Here is a 25,684-nt window from a genome sequence, read left to right as displayed (position 1 = left end):
TTTTTTATACTGTTGAAAGAACCTGTGTTTTTTAAAAAAAACTCACTTTCTGTCTTACCGTACGAGAGGTTTCGTTTATTACCATTATTGGGTTGTGTGTTACCACAGTACTGTAAAGCATCACAAGGTACAAATTCCAACCATCGGCATTGTTCCTTATTTTAGTGTTATACATGGACTTGGTCCATTGTTGCCTGGAATTAATTTTATACGTTTGTCTCCTCATTTCAAGAGATGATTCTTTACCCATAGTTTGATTGTTTGAACATGCCTTTCAATACAGGCGAAACGCGTCGCAAATGAACTAATAAAACCATCTTTATTGCAACCACGACTGAATTCTCTCTATAACATTACCACTGTTGCTGTACCAGTGCCACATAGTCTGAAGTAAATCTGTGATCGGACTGCCGTGGCCTCCTTTGGTGAGTGGAAATGGGAAGAAAGTGCACTACTGGCCATTAAAATTGCTACACCATGAAGATGAGGTGCTACAGAAGCGAAATTTAACCGACAAGAAGAAGATGCTGTGATATGCTAATGATTAGCTTTTCAGATCATTCACACAAGATTGGCGCCGGTGGTGACACCTACAACGTGCTGACATGAGGAAAGTTTCCAACCGATTTCTCATACACAAACAGTAGTTGACCGGCGTTGCCTCGTGAAACGTTATTGTGATGCCTCGTATAAGGAGGAGAAATGCGTACCATCACGTTTCCGACTTTGTTAAAGGTCGGATTGTAGTCTATCGCGATTGCGGTTTATCGTATCGCGACATTGCTGCTCGTGTTGGTCGAGATCCAATGACTGTTAGCAGAATATGGAATCGGTGGGTTCAGTAGGGTAATACAGAACGCCGTGCTAGATCCCAACGGCCTCGTATCACTAGTAGTCGAGATGACAGGCATCTTATCCGCATGGCTGTAACGGATCGTGCAGCCACGTCTTGATCCCTGAGTCAACAGATGGGGACGTTTGGAAGGCAATAAGCATCTGCACGAACAGTTCGACGACGTTTTGCCGCAGCATGGACTATCAGCTCGGAGACCATGGCTGCGGATACACTTGACGCTGCATCACAGAAAGGAGTGCCTGCAATGGTGTACTCAACGACGAACCTGGGTGTACGAATGGCAAAACGTCATTTTTTCGGACGAATCCAGGTTCTGTTTACTGCATCATGATGGTCGCATCCGTGTTTGGCGACATCGCAGTGAACGCACATCGGAAGCGTGTATTCGTCATCGCCATACTGGCGTATCACCCGGCGTGATGGTATGGGGTGCCATTGGTTACATGTCTCGGTCACCTCTTGTTCGCATTCACGGCACTTTGAACAGTGGACGTTACATTTCAGATGTGTTACGACCCGTGGCTGTACCCTTCATTCCATCCCTAAGAAACCCTACATTTCAGCGGGATAATGCACGCCCGCATGTTGCAGCCCCTGTACGGGCCTTTCTGGATACAGAGAACGTTCGACTGCTGCCCTGGCCAGCACATTCTCCAGATCTCTCACCAACTGAAAACGTCTGGCCAATGGTGGCCGAGCAACTGGCTCGTCACAATACGCCAGTCACTTCTCTTCATGAAGTGTGGTATAGTGTTGAAGCTGCATGGGCAGCTGTACCTGTACACGCCATCCAAGCTCTGTTTGACTCAATACGCAGGCGTATCAAGGCCGTTATTACGGCCAGAGGTGGTCGTTCTGGGTACTGATTTCTCAGGATCTATGCACCCAAATTGCGTGAAAATGTAATCAGATGTCAGTTCTAGTATAATATATTTGTCCAATGAATACCCGTTTATCATCTGCATTTCTCCTTGGTGTAGCAATTTTAATGGCCAGTAGTGTACATTTATGGAGCAACTCGACTAAATTGAGGTATCTGTTGATACGTCACATGCTGAAGCATAGAGGAATCAAATTAGCTAATGGAGTGAAGTGTGGGTCGTAGAAATTGTATAGGGAGACCAAGGTGTACTATTGTAAGCATTTTCAAGTGGTTACATCTCGCAGTGTATAGATTGATGTGGGAAATTCCAGTCTTCGGAGTGACCACAACAACAACAATACCTGCTGCCTACGTGGACAACATTTTGTAGTTCTGTGTAACTCAATATACTGAATCAGTCTGCACAGGTATTCAGTTACATACGACATTATCATTCTGTATTTCTTAGCGCTGGCTGCGTGAATGACCTATGAGCAGCGGAGCTTTGTTTCTGGGTGCGTTGTCGTCCATGTAGGCGAGTCCCAGAGACAGCGGCAGGGAGGCCCCGGCGCCCATCAGCAGCTGAGAAGCGACCAGCAGCAACGCCGGTGTGCTGAGTGTATCGGCGGCCGCTGCTGTGACGTCAGCGGCGCTGTCACGCGGGCAGTCGGCGGCAGGCGCTGCGGCTCCGCACAGCTGCCACGCTGGAGCTGGAGCGAGACGCGAAGGCTGAGGGACGGGCGTCAGCGGTCTCACTATTTGCACTTTGAAACTACTAAGGTACTGCCAACAGGAAAAACTTTAATACATTTTTCACCCCTTCTTTCAACTGCTGTGTTAACAGATATCTACGAAAATTCGTCATAAAACATTAGCACTGATATGTTTTTCGATCATTTGTGGATATATGACAAATTAAGAAATTACCATCAGTGATGGCAAAGTCAGTACGAAAACGGGAATCTGTGTAGCTGTGTTAAAACACGTGAAAAATTCGAAAAGATGTGAAAGAACAGATTATTTAATGTACAAAGTAATTGGTATGAGGGGCCACCGTAGCTTTGAAGACACATTTCAAATTATGAAAACCGCAGCAGCTACGTCTAAATTATTTATTAATCACGAGTAGTTTCATGACATTTACATACTGTTGCTAATATCTCTTTCAGGTAGGGTGTCCATTCGTCCCGTTTTTCCCCGGACAGTCCCGTTTTTTACCAAAATGTCCCGCTGTACCGAAAGTTTTGTTGGGGACGCTCAAATGTCTCGTTTTGTTATGATTCCGCTTGGCTAGAGTATTTTACGCTACTGGTTGTTTGACTTGCTATTAACTGCGCAATTATTTACGCTAGGAAGCGTGTGATGACTTTCAGCATACCCCAAACATGTACCCAACTGTCAAAAATCGCAAGTAATTTTAAACGCACTACAGGTTACGAATAACAACAAACATTTTTCTCTTCTAAATCGATCCACTGAATCCGTCCTTTCGGTCCAGAGATACTCTACACCACTGATACTTGCTCTCTGGCTTTCGTCACCACACTGTTAATGTTTTGCACTGTGCAATCACTGTTTCATTATGCTAAAAAGAAAGTGTAATTTTAACAGCAATATAAAAAGCTAGTTTCCTTTTATCACTGGTAGTGGAGAAACTGAAGAATGTACGTTGTGCAGATCAAAATTTGATATTGGTCATGGTGGAAGGTCTGACATTGTGAATCACATTAAGACGAAGAAACATCGCATGAGTGATCAAACGAAAAGAGCAAATAAATGCGTGGGTGACTACTATGTAAACTTCAGTAACAGAAATGGATAGGCAGTTGGCAGCACAAAAAGCTACTTTTCCATACCACAGTGCAATGCGTAACCATAGCTTTAAGTCAATGGACTGTACTACAGCAGTTGTTAAAAAACTTTTCAATCCTAAATTCACATGTGGACACACAAAATGTAATGCAATCATTTCAAATGGGTCCGTCCCCGGTAGCTGGGTGGTCAGCGCGACGGAATGTCAACCCTAAGGGCCCGGGTTCGATTCCCGGCTGGATCGGAGATTTTCTCCTCTCAGTGACTGGGTGTTGTGTTGTCCTAATCATCATCATCTCATTCCCATCGACGAACAAGTCGCCGAAGTGGCGTCAAATCGAAAGACCTGAACCCGGCGAACGGTCTACCCGGCGGGAGGTCCTAGTCACACGACATTATTATTTCAAATGTTATTGCACCGTATGCAGCTCAGCAGGTTTTAAATGAACTGAAAAGTCATCGATTCATTTCTGTAATGATTGATACGTCGAATCATTTGGATTTGAAGTTGGTTCCTCTCCTTATCAGGTATTTTCACCCTGAAAATGGCATCACGGTGAAAGTGCTCGAATTTGTTAATTTAGCTGGAGAAACTTCAGATTTACTTCAGAATTATGTGCTGGAGGTTTTAAAGGAATATGATCTTGAGGGAAAGGTGATTACAGTTTCTGCAGACAACACTAACACCAATTTTGGTGATTAGCAGAGGAAAGGAAAACACAATTTGTTCTATAAACTTCAACAGAACACAGTGAATAATGCAGTAGGTGTTGGCTGTCCAGCACATGTGGTGTAGAATTCTTTACAAACTGGCTCATATCGCCTACTCATCGACTGCCAATTAATTGTAAACAAAATCTACCAGAATTTCCACATATATACAGTAAGGGTTGAATCTATGAAGTCATTCTGTAAGTTTACTGAAACTAAATACAAAATTGTACTTGGGCACAGCAAGACAAGGTGGCTATCTCTGCTATCAGCATTGGAAAGAATTGCAGAGATATTTCCTGCTTTGAAATCATATTTCATTTCCCTTGATAAGTGTCCTGTTATCCTTAAATAATTCTTTGATAACCCTGTGTATACTGTTCTTCTACATTTTCTTGTTAGCCAGCTAAAACCTTTTTCCACAACAATTAAATGTATTGAGAAACAAGAAATCACAATAGTGGAAGTTTATCAAGAAATAAAGAAATTATTGGGCAAATTACAACGTAGAAAATCTGAAAGATTTCTCACATCCTTTGTACATGAGACTCTAAGAAAGCTGGAAGAGGACAGTGAAATTACTGTAGAACAATTTAATATTTATGCTGACATCTGCTATGACTCTTGCATTGAGTATATTAAAGTATGGTGTTTACCATTTCTCACACCTTTTAAAGCATTTGACTGGGTAAATACTGAAAAGGAGCAGCTACAGTGGAAGGATATTCAAGACTGTTGTGTTTTTGTTAAAAGTATTGTACCAAATTTTCCTATTGATGAAGACGAACTGTTCGATGAATTTTCATGTGCACAGATCTTCATAAAAAGCGAAGAAGGAGACAAAGAAAGTGTTAGTGCAATGTGGTGTAAAATATTTGCTTATTTCAAAAGTAAAAACATTAACATGAAAAACATAATTTATTTGGTGGAGTTTTGTCTGGCACTTCCTGGGTCAGATTCTGCTGTGGAACGTGTGTTTTCGTTAGTGAACTCTTTGTGGTCAGATGAAAAAAACAGAATGAAAGTTGAAACAGTGAGGGCCTTGCTCATTGTCAAAACACACTTTAATGGTGTATCGTATACTGACTTTTATGATGCAATTTCAAACGAAAATACACTTCTTGATAAAGTACATAAAAGTGAAAAGTACGGTGATAGTGTGGCAGAATAATTGTAAAAAGTGGTTTGGAGTCATGTGAGTGCACGTTGTAAAGGTAAACTTGTATGTGTATTAAATTTAGTCAATACAATATTTACGTCCCGTTTTTTTATTCATTGTCCCAGGTATTTCTCTAATTTATTTTAAATGTCCCCTTTTTCAATGAAAATGAAATGGCCACCCTACTTTAAGGGTAAACAGTACAAGTCCCCTATCATCTCTTTATTCTCACTGAGATTTGAAGGACATTATGTATTGAAAGTTCAACAGTCTGTTACCTGAAGCCATGACTATAGTGTCGTGAAACCTGTCCTGGTTAATAAATCATTTTCTTGCAGTTGTTGCGGCTTTCTTCACTTGAAATTATTTAATCTAACAGAACTCTCAATTGGAAAGACATGTACAGACAAATATTCAATACATTTAAATTCGCAACTTCAAATTCAGCATTTCGGTCTTCAATGAAAAGTGTAGAAATTTCATCAGAACAGGCAAATTTTCCCAAAAATTCGTCGCAAGGAGGGTCAGTTGTATACATAACGCCACGTACATTACGAAAATCATTACCAGACATGTCTAAGAAGTGAAAGCTATTCCCTCTGTCAGTTGTTCGAAGGTGCGAAACCTCGAATTCATAGTCTGCACAGAACCAGTGGATTTATTTCAGGTTCTTCAGTGCAGTGCAGTCGATCGTCCTGCGTCTTCGAATAGAGGTACTTTATTTTCAGTGGTACTAAGAGGAATATTATACCTTTCAGTTACTTCCACATTCCTGATTTCCTTCCAGCCCTGGAAAAACAGCCAGCTGCAGAGTGACATCGTCATAATTTAGATACCTGCGGCCTACCAGTTTGGTGCTATGACTCTCAGCTTTTAACAATACGTAACACAAAACGAAAAGCGTAAGATCTGAGAACAACTACGACAAAAGTTGAGAAAATTACGAAATTCAGCGTTGGTAAAATTGTCTCATTTGCACCAAGCTTCCTAGAGCAACAATGCCAATGAAAGTGCGAACTTTATTTTATACATGGAGTGTGCTCTCGTTATGGCTGTGTGGGTCATGCACAGTAATATTATTTCCAGAAGATCCGAAGATGACAGGTAGACTCTGTCATTGAGGAAATAAAAATATTTCAGCACGCGAACTTGGCTGCAAAAATTCTTTCTTAACTCCCAAGTGATATTATTAAGCCTAAATGCAACATAATATTTATACCTAAAAGTGACCTGATAAGCAAAAAAGAAGTTTTTATTCAGATATGAATGAAACAGTATGACAAGACGGTTTTGTAAATTGTCGAAAATGATCTCCACCACGACGAAAATAGAAACAGGCGAACAGTGCTAACAAAGCTGAAAATAGCTATTACTCATTGTTTTCTGCGTGTGATGCAGTGACGTCTCTAATGGATAGGTCAGGAACTTGGCAGAGTATCTGAAATAATTGTTATCAAAAACTGAATAAAGGACTATAAACTTGAGACAATGTGAAGAAGTCTGAAAATAGTCATTGCTAAATATCTTCTGCGTGCGGACGAAAAAGTGACATCTCTGCTCTTTAGTTTAGGAGCTTGGCAGAACACTAAATACAATCGTTTTCAAAAACTGGCAAAGTAATCCCACGTGACAAAGTCGCCACAGTCGACCGTACTATGTCGAGCCAAATTAGCGCTCACCTGAAGTTGTCCTTCGATCATCCCACATCCAGCCCGATTTGGCCTCATCCGAATTTCATCTGTTTCCAAAACTTACAGAATGCCTTCGCGAACTTTACTTTGATAGTAATGAAGCGTTGCAAGCAGAAGTGAGGTAGTGTGTCCGTCAACAAAGTTAAACATTCTACAGTGACAGTGTCAACAACATGCTTTTCAACGTGAAAAGTGCCTGTATCAGCTGGAATTGTCGCCGTCGAGTGCATACTGATCTTCAAGGATGCTGTTTGTCATTTCCATGTAGTTATTGAACAGTATGTGGTAGATCACTACTGTAGTAAACACGATGACTCAAGTTGTCTCGGAGATGTGAAAATGAGTGAAGATACGAGAAATCAGGGAGTCTGGGAGGTATTTTGAAGTCATCACACCCACTTCCGGTCACTTGGGACACATCCAACCATGTGACATTATCTTAGCGGAAGAGTCTATAAAAACTCACAGTTACCGAATGCTTGGCACCTGTGACCATAACGGCCAATGTAAAGACCGCAATGTCATCGGCTGGAATGAAATGTTTCACCGCTGCTGTGAGGTAATAGCGCCGTTATGCCAAAGTGTGTGCTGAGTCCATGAAAGGAGGTTGAAGAATTCGAAATATTCTTAAGTCAGCTGAAACTAAAGATTTCGCGAGTACATATACAGTGTAGTGAATATCATGATATCAAAGCGTAACGTCAAATTTAGTACAGCACTATATGGACTTTCGTGATGTGAGAGAGACGTGGATGAGTTCACCAGTGCTGTTGGCAGACAGGTGGTCCTCCAGCTCGCCGTGCTCCCTGGTGAGGGCGAGTGCTCGTTGGCCTGGCCCCAGGGCCAGGTAGAGGACAAGTCTCGAGAAGCAGGCGATGCCGAGCACCGCCGCACCCGCGGCTACCCAGCGCGGCTTGTGCCCGCGGCTGCCCAGGTAGTTCAGCACTACAGTGCACACCAAAATGGACACCTCGAAAGCCGCCAGGATGACACCTGCAACCGACAGCGCAACTGGTACCTACACACTCTGCCAGAAACCAGATTATGAGAAACAGGAATGCAGAAACAGGGGCGATTAGAAACTCAAAGACACACACATACTCTCTCTCTCTCTCTCTCTCTCTCTCTCTCTCTCTCTCTCTCACACACACACACACACACACACACACACACACACACACACACACACATACACACACGCACACACATACGAGCGCGCGCGGCGCCAACATGCTCACAAGCAACGAAAGACGAGAGGCTAAAGCAGCGAGAAAGGATGGTAGAACCAAAGAAGAAGTAATAGAGAGAGGGAGGCTATAAGCGAAGAACAGAGAGAAGAGAAGATGACAGGTACTGACGCAAAGGGTGAATGGATGAAAAAAGAGTCGTGTGAACTGATCTACGCCACTTTATGTGCGTCAAGCAAAATAACCTAAAAACGTGTAACGCAAGAATTGTGCAATAAGTGTCGTAAGGTTGCTTAGATTTGTAGACCACACACCACCAAAAACGAAAATACTGTCGAGGAAAAATATTTTTTTATACTAACTTGGATGATGTTTGAAATGTACAGAATGGATCTGTCAGCATATTATAGCAAAAGTAAAGTCGGTAGGGGGAGGTTATAGCTACAAGCAGAAGTGTTAGGTCTAGCGAGATCCGGAATGGATCCGACTGTGAACTAAAACGGATAAGAGTAAAAAGAGTCGATGGAATTGGATTAATAATCTGTGGTTTCTATCTTCTACCAGATTCTGACTCGTCGGACGTAGTATAAACTCAACCGCAAGGATATACCCCGTGAACACAGTAATAGTAGGTAGTGACTTCATGCTGCCCATTATCGACTGGGAAAACTGTACTTCGTTACCAGTGGTAAGAATAAATACTACTGCAAAGCAACAGTGAAAACATCGTCTAATAAAACTGCCAAGCACTACTACGCCGATAACATTCACAGAAAGTAATGTTTCAGGCCTCTTAGTTACAGACAGGGCCGATCTTTTCGAGAGTATCAGCAATGAGTGATGGATTAGCGAGCATACTGTTTTTGCAGGAACAACGGTCACCAAAACAAAAAATGTCCAAGAAAGCTAGGATGGTATTTGAATTTGGTCGAACTACTAGAACGCAACTATCAAATTTCTTGAAGGACAGACTGAGAACAATTAGTGGACATCTCACAAACGTTGAACATATGCGGTTAAAGCTGAAAGATGTTGCAACCTGTCGTAGGGATAAGCACGTTCCAAGTAAAACAATAATAAATGGCAAAGACTCAATCTGGTTTGATGGTACGAACTATTCGCAAAACGTTGCGAATATATTCTCGCTGAAGAAGAGGCTACAAGTAAACTAACAAAGAAGAGTTAATACCATCCATAACAACGTAAAGAATCAGATAATATCAGATTATGAAATAAATGGTGAACATCTTTAAATAACCACATCATGTGAGGATTTAGGTGTAACATTTGAAAGCTGCTTGTCAGAATGCCAAATTTCAAAATTACCCTTTCTGGCACGTATTGTGATTCACAAGCAAATTGCAAAGATATTTTGTACCAAATGATCGATTGCCGAAGATGTTACAATCTTTGACTAGCTGGAAAACGGAATGTCGGCCGAGAGGTACTTTGGCGAGTACAGTTGTGAGCGAATAGTAAGCCAGCGCGGCCGCGTGGTCTGAGTCTTGTATCTCGTTTGAACGACATAAAGCATGGTAGTTTGTTCCTTTTAGTGTTCCCGGGTGACGTTCCGCGAACGGCTCCAGTTGTTGGTTGCACGTTTTTTCTATGAATAACTGATGCAGTAACTTCAAAGTTGCTGTGGACAACTGATGTAGTAACTTTGAAGTTGCTTCTGTTACTTAATCTCACTTAAACAGTTACAAGAATATGGTGAGATTGCTGATAGCATTCTGACAGCTTCGTGTAATATTTCTTTGAAGGAGCCTCAGCTTTTAATGCGTTTTAGATCTGTTCAGACGTAACGTTCGTTGTTCAGTTAGCAGCCTGTTTTCCAAGCATATGTTACACCATCAGGTTTCAATAAACCATCCGAATAGTATGCATGCTCAATATACTCAAGTCTATTTAAACGATTCGAGGATTTTCTAATGATTCTATAATTATTATTAGGTCAATCCATTCTTATTTGGTTGCCTTGCGTCCCACGTGGAGCACTCTTTCCTGTACTCATGATTCTGGATCAATTCGTAATAATTAAACATAGCTTAGATGATTTATTTACATTTCCGTGTTACCGATGAATTAACGTTTGAAGATTCTACTATTTGCTCTACCTTGTATGGGTTCTGCACTCTGTACTTAACTTAAACACTCATTCTTCTTCTGTCCTCAGCAGGAATGTTAGTCAATACGAGGCACAGTTGCAATGAATTTTTTCAATGCTGCAGTCAACGAAAACCTCTTGGTTCATCTTTCCATCTTTTATTAATTAAAAGAAAAGTGGCAAAGTGAAAACTTCGGGACTGGCTGCTGGTGATGTGATAAACGATGAGATTCCGTTGGTTATTTGTATTTCAGGTCTAGTGCAGAGAGGTATTAGGTTATGATGTGGAGCTACAAACATTCGAAGCAAGTGCTTCACCTAAAAGGTGGAGCGTATGTACGTTGTCAGAATCAGATCTTGAAAGTGCTAGAAGTAACTTATTCTTCTAGTTTTGCCTCGTCCCGTTTCTTCCATAGGGTCGGCATTGTTGTGTTGGTTGAGGCAACGTTAGTAGCACGTGGTGGCCGGAAGCCATCCTAAGACCACCACTCCCCCTAAGACGGACATTGGGTATGGGCGGCGTAGTTCACCAACTCGACATGGCATGCACTCAACAAGTCTTTGTAAGTCCACTGGAGAAAAAATGAGGCAAGTTGCCTCTGTAGCCGTCCACAACCGCAGAACAGTTGCCAGTGCAGGATTTTGTTCGTCTTCTTCTCGTCTTGACTGGCGCCACTCGTTTCGCAAGCGTTGCCTGTCCGGTAGTGGCAGCAGCGGCGGTTATCCATAAGTAGTAACTGTTGCCCTATCTTTGGGGCGACGTCGTTGTTTTTCCATGTCGTGTGAGTGTGGCAGTTGGGTTGGGGACTCAGGAGGAGCCAGGTCCGCACATGGACTGCCGGATGGAAGCGCTGTGGTCACGAGCGTGCACGACCTCGTCGTAAACCGGATCCAGCAAGCTTTAAGATGAATGCATTTCATTTCAAGTAGAGAAACCTCCACCATTGTGACATCTCGCGGTTCTCCAGTGACTTGGGTTCGTGTTGCTGTTAGTAGTATCGTCGAGGCGAAGAGCAGCGAGTGGAGGGCTTTAGGAAAGAGGATTTGATTATCTTTCCTCAAATTCTTATTACTATTTACTGCGTTCAGCTTGTTACAATTTGTTAAGTTCAACCAACGGTGTTTTTCCTGCCTGGTGGCCCCTAACGCCCCAGTTACCTTCCCTGGGGGTTAGTGTATGTTACGGCAGTGTACGTTTCCTCACCTTGCCGCTGCTGTCCAGTAAGGTGTGTAGTTTTGGCAGCTTTCTTGATTGTAGGCCGTTTGTGATTCTTCTACTCTGGTGGTAGTGATTCCTTTCTCGTTCCGCACGCTCTAAGCTCAGTATTCTGGGGGCTTAGTGCAGTCCGCCGCTTCCGTCTTTAGTGTGTTGTTCCATTCTTGCATTTGGTTTATTGGACGTGGTGTAGCTTCAGCAAGATTATCATTAGCCATTCTTTAGACGGCTACAAGTCTGAGTTACCATCGTGTGAAGTGGATGCAACTCTTGGCTGCCTAACTCATCACTCGCGAAAGTGTTTATTACCGGACCTTCACAGTGGTCGATTCTTAGAGCACCTTCTGTTACTGGTCCTTGTGTTTTATTATTGTATTATTTATTACCATACTTTGTAATGCCTACATTAAAGGTTATGTATGTCTTGTTAATAGTTCCGGTCACCTTCTGGAATAAATCTAGCAGTGTAAGGGTTGTGTTACAAGTTTACCATCATCTTATTTCGCCTGTTTAGTGGTCAGTTACTTGTTTCTTTTAATTATCCTTTGCTTGTATTTGCTGTTTTACAGCAGGTTTCTAAATTTTTTTATATAATTGCCGTTCCTGGCGTGTAAGACCTTCAGCCGTGATTGTGGTTATTTGCTTTAAAAAATAACTCGATATTTGTATTTTAGGAGTAAGTTTAAAAACATTACTTACTGCCATTCCTGGCGTCTGGTACCTTCTGCAGTGTTTTTGGCCACTTACTTTTTTATATTTCAATACCTGTAAGTTGTAATTGCAGCAATATCTTAAACATCCTTAACTTATTGCCATTCTTGGCGTGTAAGGCCTTCAGCCGTGATTACGGTGGCTTGTTTTTATAAATATTATCTGTATCTGTATTTTATGGTGATTTGCCAAATTGTAACGCACTGGAAACACTATTACTTACAAAGTTGTTTATTCTTCCATTAATAACGTGTGGTATTTTTTTTTGTTCCCATGAACCATGGACCTTGCCGTTGGTGGGGAGGCTTGCGTGCCTCAGCGATACAGATAGCCGTACCGTAGGTGCAACCACAACGGAGGGGTATCTGTTGAGAGGCCAGACAAACGTGTGGTTCCTGAAGAGGGGCAGCAGCCTTTTCAGTAGTTGCAAGGGCAACAGTCTGGATGGTTGACTGATCTGGCCTTGTAACAATAACCAAAATGGCCTTGCTGTGCTGGTACTGCGAACGGCTGAAAGCAAGGGGAAACTACAGCCGTAATTTTTCCCGAGGGCATGCAGCTTTACTGTATGATTAAATGATGATGGCGTCCTCTTGGGTAAAATATTCCGGAGGTAAAATAGTCCCCCATTCGGATCTCCGGGCGGGGACTACTCAAGAGGATGTCGTTATCAGGAGAAAGAAAACTGGCGTTCTACGGATCGGAGCGTGGAATGTCAGATCCCTTAATCGGGCAGGTAGGTTAAAAAATTTAGAAAGGGAAATGGATAGGTTGAAGTTAGATATAGTGGGAATTAGTGATGTTCGGTGGCAGGAGGAGCAAGACTTCTGGACAGGTGACTACAGGGTTATAAACACAAAATCAAATAGGGGTAATGCAGGAGTAGGTTTAATAATGAGTAGGAAAATAGGAATGCTGGTAAGCTGCTACAAACAGCATAGTGAACGCATTATTGTGGCCAAGATAGATACGAAGTCCACACCTACTACAGTAGTACAAGTTTATACGCCAACTAGCTCTGCAGATGACGAAGAAATCGAAGAAATGTATGATGAAATAAAAGAAATTATTCAGATTGTGAAGGGAGACGAAAATTTAATAGTCATGGGTGACTGGAATTCGATTGTAGGAAAAGGGAGAGAAGGAAACATAGTAGGTGAATATGGATTGGGGCTAAGAAATGAAAGAGGAAGCCGCCTGGTGGAATTTTGCACAGAGCACAACATAATCATATCTAACACTTGGTTTAAGAATCATGAAAGAAGGTTGTATACATGGAAGAACCCTGGAGATACTAAAATGTATCAGATAGATTATATAATGGTAAGACAGAGATTTAGAAACCAGGTTTTAAATTGTAAGACATTTCCAGGGGCAGATGTGGACTCTGACCACAATCTATTGGTTATGACCTGTAGATTAAAACTGAAGAAACTGCAAAAAGGTGGGAATTTAAGGAGATGGGACCTGGATAAACTGAAAGAACCAGAGGTTGTACAGAGTTTTAGGGAGAGCATAAGGGAACAATTGACAGGAATGGGGGAAAGAAATACAGTAGAAGAAGAATGGTTAGCTTTGAGGAATGAAGTAGCGAAGGCAGCAGAGGATCAAGTAGGTAAAAAGACGAGGGCTAGTAGAAATCCTTGGGTAACAGAGGAAATATTGAATTTAATTTATGAAAGGAGAAAATATAAAAATGCAGTAAATGAAGCAGGCAAAAAGGAATACAAACGTCTCAAAAATGAGATCGACAGGAAGTGCAAAATGGCTAAGCAGGGATGGCTAGAGGACAAATGTAAGGATGTAGAGGCCTATTTCACTAGGGGTAAGATAGATACTGCCTCCAGGAAAATAAAAGAGACCTTTGGAGATAAGAGAACGACTTGTATGAATATCAAGAGCTCAGATGGAAACCCAGTTCCAAGCAAAGAAGGGAAAGCAGAAAGGTGGAAGGAGTATATAGAGGGTCTATACAAGGGCGATGTATTTGAGGACAATATTATGGAAATGGAAGAGGATGTAGATGAAGATGAAATGGGAGATATGATACTGCGTGAAGAGTTTGACAGAGCACTGAAAGACCTGAGTCGAAACAAGGCCCCCGGAGTAGACAACATTCCATTAGAACTACTGACGGCCTTGGGAGAGCCAGTCCTGACAAAACTCTACCATTTGGTGAGCAAGATGTATGAAACAGGCGAAATACCCTCAGACTTCAAGAAGAATATAATAATTCCAATCCCAAAGAAAGCAGGTGTTGACAGATGTGAAAATTACCGAACTATCAGTTTAATAAGTCACAGCTGCAAAATACTAACTCGAATTCTTTACAGACGAATGGAAAAACTAGTAGAAGCCAACCTCGGGGAAGATCAGTTTGGATTCCGTAGAAACACTGGAACACGTGAGGCAATTCTGACCTTATGACTTATCTTAGAAGAAAGATTAAGGAAAGGCAAACCTACGTTTCTAGCATTTGTAGACAGAGAAAGCTTTTGACAATGTTGACTGGAATACTCTCTTTCAAATTCTAAAGGTGGCAGGGGTAAAATACAGGGAGCGAAAGGCTATTTACAATTTGTACAGAAACCAGATGGCAGTTATAAGAGTCGAGGGACATGAAAGGGAAGCAATGGTTGGGAAGGGAGTAAGACAGGGTTGTAACCTCTCCCCAATGTTGTTCAATCTGTATATTGAGAAAGCAATAAAGGAAACAAAAGAAAAATTCGGAGTAGGTATTAAAATTCATGGAGAAGAAATAAAAACCTTGAGGTTCGCCGATGACATTGTAATTCTGTCAGAGACAGCAAAGGACTTGGAAGAGCAGTTGAATGGAATGGACAGTGTCTTGAAAGGAGGATATAAGATGAACATCAACAAAAGCAAAACAAGGATAATGGAATGTAGTCTAATTAAGTAGGGTGATGCTGAGGGAATTAGATTAGGAAATGAGACACTTAAAGTAGTAAAGGAGTTTTGCTATTTGGGGAGCAAAATAACTGATGGTGGTCGAAGTAGAGAGGATATAAAATGTAGACTGGCTATGGCAAGGAAAGCGTTTCTGAAGAAGAGAAATTTGTTAACATCGAGTATAGATTTAAGTGTCAGGAAGTCATTTCTGAAAGTATTTGTATGGAGTGTAGCCATGTATGGAAGTGAAACATGGACGATAAATAGTTTGGACAAGAAGAGAATAGAAGCTTTCGAAATGTGGTGCTACAGAAGAATGCAGAAGATTAGATGGGTAGATCACATAACTAATGGGGAAGTATTGAATAGGATTGGGGAGAAGAGAAGTTTGTGGCACAACTTGACCAGAAGAAGGGATCGGTTGGTAGGACATGTTCTGAGGCATCAAGGGATCACCAGTTTATTATTGGAGGGCAGCGTGGAGGGTAAAAATCGTAGAGGGAGACCAAGAGATGAATACACTAAGCAGATACAAAAGGATGTAGGTTGCAGTAGGTACTAGGGGATGAAGGAGCTTGCGCAGGATAGAGTAGCATGGAGAGCTGCATCAAACCAATCTCAGGATTGAAGACAACAACAACAACATCATTTTTTATTTATTGTTGAGTCCGGAATTTCTGTTTTAAAAATAAATGAGTGTAACTATAAAAGGCAACCAATAGTAATTGATTACGGCCCCGTCCACAATTGTTACCGAATCCTGCTTTCCCTTCGCTACCAGGTTTCACCTATCAATGCCAAATTTCGCCGCACTGTCGTAACTGATACTTTCGTCCGTCCCACATTAATTTCTGCGATTTTCCAAGCAGTGTTGCTTCTCTGTTAGCACTGGTAACTCTATGCAAACGCCCCTGTTCTCGATCGTTAAGTGAAGGCCGTCGGCCATTGGGTTGCCCATAGTGACAGGTAATGACTGAAATTTGGTGTTCTCGGCGCGCTCTTGACAATGTGGATCTCGGAATGTTGAATTCCCTAACGATTTCCGAAATTGAAGGTCCCATGCGTCTAGAACCAACTATCATTCGGTGTTCAGAATCTGTTAATTCCCGTCGGGCGGTGATGGCGTCGGAAACATTTCCACACGAATCACCTGAGAACAAATGACAGCTCCGCCAATGCACTGTCCCTTTATACCTTGCGTACGCAATACTACCGTCATTTGTTTCTTTGCGTATCGCTATCCCATGACTTTCGTCATCTCTGTATATTTTCAAGTGTGAGAACATTTTCTAGATCTCTCCAGAACATATATCTGAGACGAGACGTGGTTTCCAGCCCGCTATTCACCTAGTTGGATGTGGAAAAAGGGCCCAAATAACACATGCGGGTTGGCCGCCTAATCAGTATTGTCGTTAATCAGCGAGATGGATTCGAACCGGTATAGGTTCACCTCCCTGTTACTCGAAAGTAGTGATTTAACGCGCTCGGCTAACCTGGCGGGCAAGATACTAGAAGTAACTGCATACATTTCACTCAGATAAACCTTATTCCCATAATTCTCTCCGTTGCTTAAAGTAAGAACTAAGTACTGTTGAAAATGCTTTCAAGGTATGGTAAGGTTACGTTGTAAATCCTTTCTTAAATCAAAACTTCATGCAAAAAGAGTCATGAATTTAGAACATTGTTATGAAGAGGTAATTCCGTGTACGCAGAACAATACGAAGTCAATCACAAGATGTGCACGATGGGGTAGCAAATTGTCGACCCTTAAGATGAATGCCTTGCCAATACGCTGCCGATATGGTTGCTCTATCGGTCGGAGGATGGCATTCGCCTTTCGTAGAGGTGTTACGGCGCCTTCCATGACCACCAGCGTCGTACGTCGGCCCCACATAATGCCACCCCAAAACAGCAGGGAACCTCCACCTTGCTGCACTCGCTGGACAGTGTGTCTAAGGCGTTCAGCCTCACCGGGTTGCCTCCAAACATGTCTTCGACGATTGTCTGGTTGAAGGCATATACGACACTCATCGGTGAAGAGAATGTGATGCAATCCTGAGTGGTCATTCGGCATGTTGTTGGGCCCATCTGTACCGCGCTGAATGGTGTCGTGGTTGCAAAGATGGATCTCGCCATGGACGTCAGGAGTGAAGCTGCGCATCGTGCTGCCTACTGCGCACAGTTTGAGTCATAACACGATGTCCTGTGACTGCGCGAAAAGCATTATTCAACATGGTGGCGTTGCTGTCAGTGTTCCTCCGAGCCACAATCTGTAGGTAGCGGTCATCCACCTACTGCAGTAGTAGCCCTTGGGCGGCCTGAGCGAGGCATGTCATCGACAGTTCCTGTCTCTCTGTATCTCCTCCAAGTCCGAACAACATCGCTTTGGTTCACTCTTAGACGCCTGGACAGTTCCCTTGTTGAGAGCCCTTCCTGGCACGAAGTAAGAATGCGGACGCGACCGAACCGCGGTATTGACCGTCTAGGCATGGTTGAACTACAAACAACACAAGCCGTCAACTTCTTTCCTGGTGGAATGACTGGAACTGATCGGCTGTCGGACCCTCTCCGTCTAATTGACGCTGCTCATGCATGGTTGTTTACATCTTTGGGCGGGTTTAGTAACATCTCTGAAATGTCTAAGGGACTGTGTCTCTGATACTATGTCGTCAACGTCTCTCTTCAGGAATTCTGGGAACCGGGGTGATGCAAAACTTTTTTTGATGTGTATATACACATATATCATCCATCCTGGAATTCGAGAATCTCAACGATTTTTTCCTGTTATCGATATCTGTCCTGGCAAGATGTTGATCCCGGGAATACGAAGACTGCATCAAAATATCTACAGTAGCTCCTTTGGCTATACTGGATATTGAAAAAGTAACGAGCAGAGGACTTCAGTTTATATATGTAGAGGGAGAAATTTTAATAAAAGATTTTTTTATTTACTTAATAGACCATGACTATAATTCACATGGCAAGTTTTCATGCTGTAAACTTCGTTTATTATGGTTTTGACAGTGATGGATGCAGTGTGCATTCAAATGGTAAAAGATATTTTTTATGTGTTACAATGGCCTATGACTATGGCCCACCAATGGTAGCCATATGAATTTTAACCAATACTATCACTTCTCCAGCACGAACGAGTGAAAACTCCGTCTTTATAATAGGGCGCGACACTCGTCTCTGACAGTGTTCTAGCAGTAGTGGACACCAGTAGATCCTGGGGAAGATCCCAGCAGAGGGGTCGAAACGCCGATATTTTAGAAGAAACATGATGCGGCCTAATAACACAGAAGATTTTAACTTCTAAGACCTTCATATTTTTCAATTATTCTAGATATGTTGAAAGAAATTATATTGGAAATGACTTATACAAAATTATTTTGTTACAGGTTCAGTACGATAGTTTCGGGAAGTCCCGCCGATGAGCGATATTGAGGCTGCAAGGACTCTTTCCACCTGGTGCAGCGGTTATAGAAACCGTCCGATGTTGACACCAAAATGATTTCTTAAAGACAAAAGTGTAAGGAATAAAACTATACTATCATATTTCGCATTACTTTTTATTTTAATTGAAAAAATTACGAAAATCATTTATTTTTCATGCGTTCAAAGGCCGCTACCTCCTTAAATTTTTTGGAAAGTTTCGATCCGTGAAGTAAATCACAGACAAGGCACTTCTAAGGCAATTTCTAGGAGCTTGTACTGTGGTGTCTTTCTTGTTTTGCCAAGATCGCTTTGTTAACACAATTACTGGACCACTAGTTTCGCCAGTATGTCGCCAGTATGTCCAGGTTACAGACTCACATTCAGATAAAAATGTATTAGGGCATACACCACAGTTCAATGACAAAAATTACGAGTACGTACCTTATGAAACCGGGCATATGATGCTTACACAACTGTGTCACATATATGTTATACAATATGTTGTAGAATAATATCTCTCTCAAAGTTTTACCATATTGACGGATACAGTACAAAGTCAACATATAGTAACGAATATCTCTACTCTGCGACAGAGTAAACAACGACAGGGTTTGACATATAACGGAAGCTAGTGCTGAGAGGTACCACCACATAGCAGTTTACACTACATGACGTCAATTACGGCTAATTTAACAGGGGCACAATTTTGTTTAACATTGTAACGAACCGGAGGAAGGTAACATCAAAGTAATAAACGCCAAGTTTACATTACATTCTATATAAAGGTAACAGCATGCAGTGAATTGTCATGGTTGGCCACCTACGCCATCAGATAAAAACCGAAAGCATTCCGCGACGTAACGATGTATATTACATTCATTAAAAAATTTGTGGCATATAATATGCGAAACAGAATTAGTTTAAGGGTAAAGTTACAAAGTTACAAGTTACACTGAGTTATGAAATAGAGTTTGACCTTGTTGGTTTTTTTCGCTGCAAGCGAAGGATGACGGTTAACAGTTATTTAATAGGAAATTCTATAACAAGCCCCTACACATTGTAGGACAAACATGTACCAGCTTAAAACTACTTAAAAATATACGTGATATTGATTAACTTTTCATACTGACATCACTGTATAAGTAAAACTGTGGTTGGTTTATAACCACTAGACACCATTTCTGAGAATACATAGTAATACTGTTTATGAGGAAATTTAACATCAGTTTCACTTATCAGCCGATTTTCTACCAATTTATTGGAATAGCACCTCATCTTCGAATCAAATGTCTAAAACACTGGCACAGGTGCTTCAACAAAATGAAACTACATGATTTCCGTTTTCAAGTCTTAAATATCTACGATGTATTCAGGGTATTCGAAAATTCCCGTTACAAACTCCTAAAATTTGTAGGCAGGAGTGAAAGTGAAAACGAATTACGTAATATGCTGAATGGTACGAACAGTCTAATGAGTGCAGAATGTGGACTGAGAGTAAAGCGAAGGAAGACGAAAGTAAGAGAAGTAGTAGAAATGAGAACAGCAAGACACTTAACATGAGGAATGATGGTCACGAAGTAGATGAGTTTAAGGAATTCTACTACCTAGGCAGCAAAATGACTAATGATGGAAGGAGCAATGAGGACATAGAAGGCAGACTTGCGCAGACGAGATGGGCATTCCTGGCCAAGAGAAGTCTTCTAGAATCAAACACAGGCCTTAATTTGAGGACGAAATTTCTGAGAATGTACGTTTGAAGCACAACATTTTATGGTAGTGAAACATGGAGTTTGGGAAAATCGGAACAGAAGCGAATTGGAGCATTTCAGATGTGGTGCTACGGACGAACGTTGAAAATTAGATGGACTGATAAGGTGAGGAACGAGGAAGTTCTGCGCAGAATCGGAGAGAAAAGGAATATGTGGAAAACACTGAAAAGGGGTTGGATGACAGGACATCTATTAAGACATCAGGGAATGACTTCCGTGCTACTAGAGAGAGCTGTAGAGGGCAAAAGGTATAGAGAAAGATAGAGATTGGAATACATCCAGCAAATAACTGAGGACTTACGTTGCAAGTGCTACTCTGAGATGAAGAGGTTGGGACAGGAGAGGAATTCGTGGCGGGCCATCAAACCAGTCAGAACACTGATGGCTCAAGAAATAAAATCTGAGAATCCATGTCATCCAACGATGTTACAAAGCGTCATAGTTATAGGTGCCAGCGCCTGTAAATGTGTGTAAACATTATGACCACTACCCATGGCGACGCCTGATGCCGCTGGTGGCGTTGCGGGCTGGTGACGCCCTAACACAATCTACATCTACATCTACACATATACTCCGCTAGCCACCAAGCGTTGTGTGGCGGAGGGCACAATTCGCGCCAAAGTCATATTCCCCCCTCCCCCCCCCCCCCCCCCCCCCCCCCCCCCCCCGCTCTGCTCCACTCGCGGATCGCGCGAGGGAAAAACGACTGTCTGAACGCCTCAGTACGAGCTCTTAATTCCCTTACCTTTGAATGATGATCATTACGCGATTTGAAAGTTGGTGTTAATAATAATATATGCTCTACATCCTCGGCGAAGATTGAATTTCGGAATTTAGTGAGCAGTCCCTTCCGTTCAGCGCGTCGTCTATCTGCAAGTGTGTCCCACTTCCAACTTTCTATGAGATTTGTAACGCTCTCGCGATGGCTAAATGTAGCAGTCACAAATCTTGCTGCTCTTCTTTGGACTTTCTCAATCTCTTGAATCAGACCCAACTGGTAAGGGTCGCATACAGACGAAAAATACTCTCAGACTGGACGAACTAACGTATTGTAAGGTATTTTCTTTGTTGAAGGACTGCATCGCTTCAGGATTCTACCAATAAACCGCAATCTAGAATTCGCCTTACCCGTTACTTGTGTAATCTGATCATTCCATTTGAGATCATTTCGAATAGTCACACTCAGATACTTGACTGATGTTACCGCTTCCAAAGACTGATCATTTATTTTGTACTCATACATTAATGGGAATTTTCGCCTTGTTATACGCAGTAGGTTACACTTACTAATATTGAGAGATAACTGCCAGTCATTACACCACGCATTTATTTTCTGAAAATCCTCATTGATTTGTTCACAAATCCTGTAGACCACAGCATCATCGGCAAACAGTTTAAGGCCGCTGTCAATACCATCAACCGGATCGTTATTTAAATCGTAAAAAGCTGAGGATCTATTACGCTGCCCTAGGGCACGTCTAAAGTTACTCTTGTTTCTGTTGAAGTTACCCCGTTCAGGACGACATACTGCTCCCTGTCAATTAGAAAACTTTCTATCCAACCGCATATGACATCGGATAGGCCGTAAGCGAGCACTTTTTGTAGCAAGCGACAGTGCGGAACTGAGTTGAACGCCTTTCGAAAGTCGAGAAATATGGCATCAACCTGGGAGCCGGTATCTAGAGCCTGTTGTATATCATGCACAAAGAGAGCCAGCTGTGTCTCGCAAGACCGCTGTTTCCTAAAACCGTGTTGGTTTCTGCAGATGAGCTTCTCAGAGTCTAGAAAGGTCATTACGTCTGAACACAAAATATGTTCCATGATTGTAAACAAATCGATGTCAGTGAAATTGGTCGGTAATTATGTGCATCCGGTTTTCTACCCCTTTCGTAGATTGCTATGACATGGGCCCTCTTCCAGTCCTGTGTAACTTTCCTCCTTTCCAATGATCTCTGATAGATGACGGATAAGAATGGTGCTATATTTGTAGCATAGTCAACACAAAATCTTACGGGGATACTGTCTGGGCCAGATGCCTTTCTGGCGTCTAAGGATCTTAACTGTTTTACAATCCCAGATACACTAAACACTATGTCAGCCATCCTTTCGTTTGTTCGATAATTGAAAGGGGGAATGGTGCTGCAGTCCTCTATCGTTCAAAATGGCTCTGAGCACTATGGGACTTAACAGCTACGGTCATCAGTCCCCTAGAACTTAGAACTACTTAAACCTAACTAACCTAAGGACATCACACAACACCCAGTCATCACGAGGCAGAGTCCTCAATCGTAAACGAGTTTTGAAAGCTAGGTTTAGAATTTCGGCCTTCTGTTTATCATCGTCAGTTACATTACCCGTACTGTCAGCAACAGTGTTGTGTAGTGTATAAACGGAGCAGACACGGACGGGAGATCACCCTGACGAAGAAATATCCTGCATATTGAGAAATACATGAGATTAGCGACTTTGACAAAGGGCAAGTTATTATTACGCTGACCGTGTGAACGGCGAAGCTGTTCGAATATTCACGTGCTACTGTAAGAGAGAGGTAGAATGACAGTGAAACTACCACCAGGCACCAAATGGTTGGACGTTCACGACTCTTCATAGAACATGGGGTACGGAGGTTTGACTGCTTTGTAAATTAGGATACATGATGATCTGTAGCATCTCTGCCGAAAGAGCACAATGCTGGTGCACGCACAAGTGTTTCGGAGCACACATTTCGTTGTACATTGTTGAACATGGAGCTCTTCAGCAGACCAACTCGACGTGTTCACATGTTTAGCCAACGTCGTTATCATTTACGACTGCAGTGGGGAAGGGCCCATCGGTATTCGATCGTCGATAAATGTAAACATGTCAGCTCTTACGGTGAATCACATTTTTGCTGCACTAGGTCGATGGTCATTTCCACAAACACCATCATCGAGGTGAATGGCAGCTCGAAACGTACAGCGCGCCACGGACGCAGGCTGGTGAGAGCAGTAATATGCTTTGATAGACATTCTTCTGCATTTGCCTTCGACCTGCGACAGTAATTAAATACAGGCTGAAACTGCGAACCACTTGCATCCCATCACGCTTGATTCTTTCCCCGACGGTCATCTTTCAGCGGTTTAATTGTCCACATCTCGGGGCCAGAATCGCGCTACAGTGGTTTGAGGAGCATTATGGTGAAGTCAATGTTGACGTCTCGGCTACCAGATTTGCCTGATGTAAATCCTGTGGAACCCAAGTGGGTCGCTATAAGGTGCCATCACCGCGTGCGTAAATCAGCGGCCCGTTTTTAACGTGAATACGTGACCTCTACGTAGACATATAATGCCACATACCTCCATAAACCTGACAACAAATTATTTCTCTTTATTAGCATACACAATAGTGTCCAAAATTAAAGCAACAAACTGCTATTTCCCCGTTCTGTGATTAATTCACGACATAATCACACAAACTGTCAGCAGATGCCGCTATGATCGCGTTCTGCACGGAAGAGGGCATTACGATCAACGGACAACCACGCCAGCGATGACGTCAGGGTACCTATCAAGTAGGGTAGTGCTTCCAGGGTAGTCCCACATCCACAAACGCTGTGTACACTTTCACTGACGGTGCAGTATGGTACAGTGAAGACGCCTCTAGACTCTCTGCTGTGGAGGGCCATGGGAAGAATGGAAGCAGGAGAGTCGCAAACTGATTTGCCCCCGTGGCTTAATGTGAATCGATCTGTTGTTTCTCGGATTAGGCGACATTGTATAGAGACCGATACTGTATCTCGGAGACCAGGACAGGTCAGACCACATGTGATATCAGAATGATTGGACCATTATTTGGCTGTAAGGGCACGACGGTACCGCCTTAGTACTGAACTGTAACTGTCATCTGATCTCTCAGCATCCACTGGACATCTTGTATGGAGGCAAACTGTGTACAGAAGGCTTTAGCAGAGGGCCTGTATTGTTAGAGACCTACTGTCCGTTTATCTCTGCGTGTCTTCACAGAATGGAATGTCTAGAGTGGAGCCGTCAACATGCCACCTGTATGGTCGAACGGTGGCCCAAAGTTCTTTTCACAGATGTGTCCCGATTTGGTCTGAAGAGTAATTCTCGACTAATTTGCATTCTGACGGCACGTGGAACACGATTTAGGGACGCAAACATTATGTATGAGGCCGATATCGAGGAAAATCCTTAACGGTGTGGGCAGGGACAATGTTGACCACTCGAACAACTCTTCATGAAATTATACAGGTGAATTAGCACGATTTAACTGCTGTCAGGAACCGTGAGTAGATCTTGGATCTCATGCGTGGTTATCGCGTGGTGCTCTGGGCCTTGACTTCGTATTAATGGACGATAATGAACGACCTAACAGAGCATGGGTGACTGATGTTTTTTCGGAAACGGAAGATATTGCACGCATGGCGTGGCCTGCACACTCTCCCGATTTTAATCCCATAGAGCATGTCTGGGATGCTCTAGGGAGACGGGTTGCATCACGTCAGCATCCAACAACCACTCTCACAGATTTGTGAGCAGTTCTGCAGGAAAAATGTGTATTATTGCCTCAACATGAGACAGATGACATCATTAATAGCTGTCCCGTTGCTGCCAGTCTTGCATTGGTGACAGAGGTGGTCACACCCCATAGTGAGAACATTGACGAGCTGTTAGAATGTGTTTGCGAATTCTTTAAGTTGAAAAAAAAAACGAAGAATATTTTCGTGTACCGTTAGGGATGTTTCAGTTGATTACGTTCTGTATTCTTTGTATTGTTTTTACTTCACTTTCTTTCTTTCTTTTCTTTTGCTTGAGCCGTTTTTCTCGCGGATACGCAGGGTCGGCATGGTTAATCGGATGTGGTAATGTTAGTTGAAGGCGTGGCTGGATGCCCTTCCTGCCGCCACCCCGTACCCCCCGGAAAGGAATTAGTGTACCCCAACTGTCTGTGACAAGTGTAATCCACGGAATAGTGCGAAAGTGTTCAGATGTCTGCGAGCCGTGTATATGAGGCGGGACGTGGGGACCAGCCCGGTATTCACCTGGTGGGATGTGGTAAACTGCCTAAAAACCACATCCAGGCTGGCCAGCACACCGCCCCTCGTCGTCAATCCGCCAGGCGGATTCGATCCGGGGCCGGTGCGCCTACCCGAGTCCAGGAAGCAGCGCGTTAGCGCTCTCAGCTAACCTGGCGGGTCATTGTTTTTACTTCTCAATCACCTGTTATACTGTTTTGGCCAAAATAAACGCAACTTT

The 25,684-nt window shown here is 42.7% G+C and overlaps 1 protein-coding gene across 4 annotated transcripts in view; it reads right to left on the bottom strand.

Annotated features, from left to right (window-relative positions):
* Positions 1 to 25,684, bottom strand: part of LOC126416409 (solute carrier organic anion transporter family member 74D-like) — a 130,561-nt gene that overhangs the window by 93,699 nt on the left and 11,178 nt on the right. For 3 of the 4 annotated variants that reach the window (XM_050084125.1, XM_050084134.1, XM_050084149.1), the window contains exons 4-5: positions 7,854 to 8,084; positions 2,207 to 2,428 (exon numbers count right to left, since the gene is read on the bottom strand). In XM_050084125.1, coding sequence (XP_049940082.1) covers positions 2,207 to 2,428; positions 7,854 to 8,084 — 453 coding nt within the window. The remainder of the gene's footprint in view (positions 1 to 2,206; positions 2,429 to 7,853; positions 8,085 to 25,684) is intronic. The other variant, XM_050084141.1, reaches the window with a different exon arrangement.

Source organism: Schistocerca serialis, chromosome 1 (genome assembly GCF_023864345.2).
Source record: "Schistocerca serialis cubense isolate TAMUIC-IGC-003099 chromosome 1, iqSchSeri2.2, whole genome shotgun sequence".
Lineage (NCBI taxonomy): Eukaryota > Metazoa > Arthropoda > Insecta > Orthoptera > Acrididae > Schistocerca > Schistocerca serialis.
This window is presented reverse-complemented; position numbering and strand designations above follow the sequence as displayed.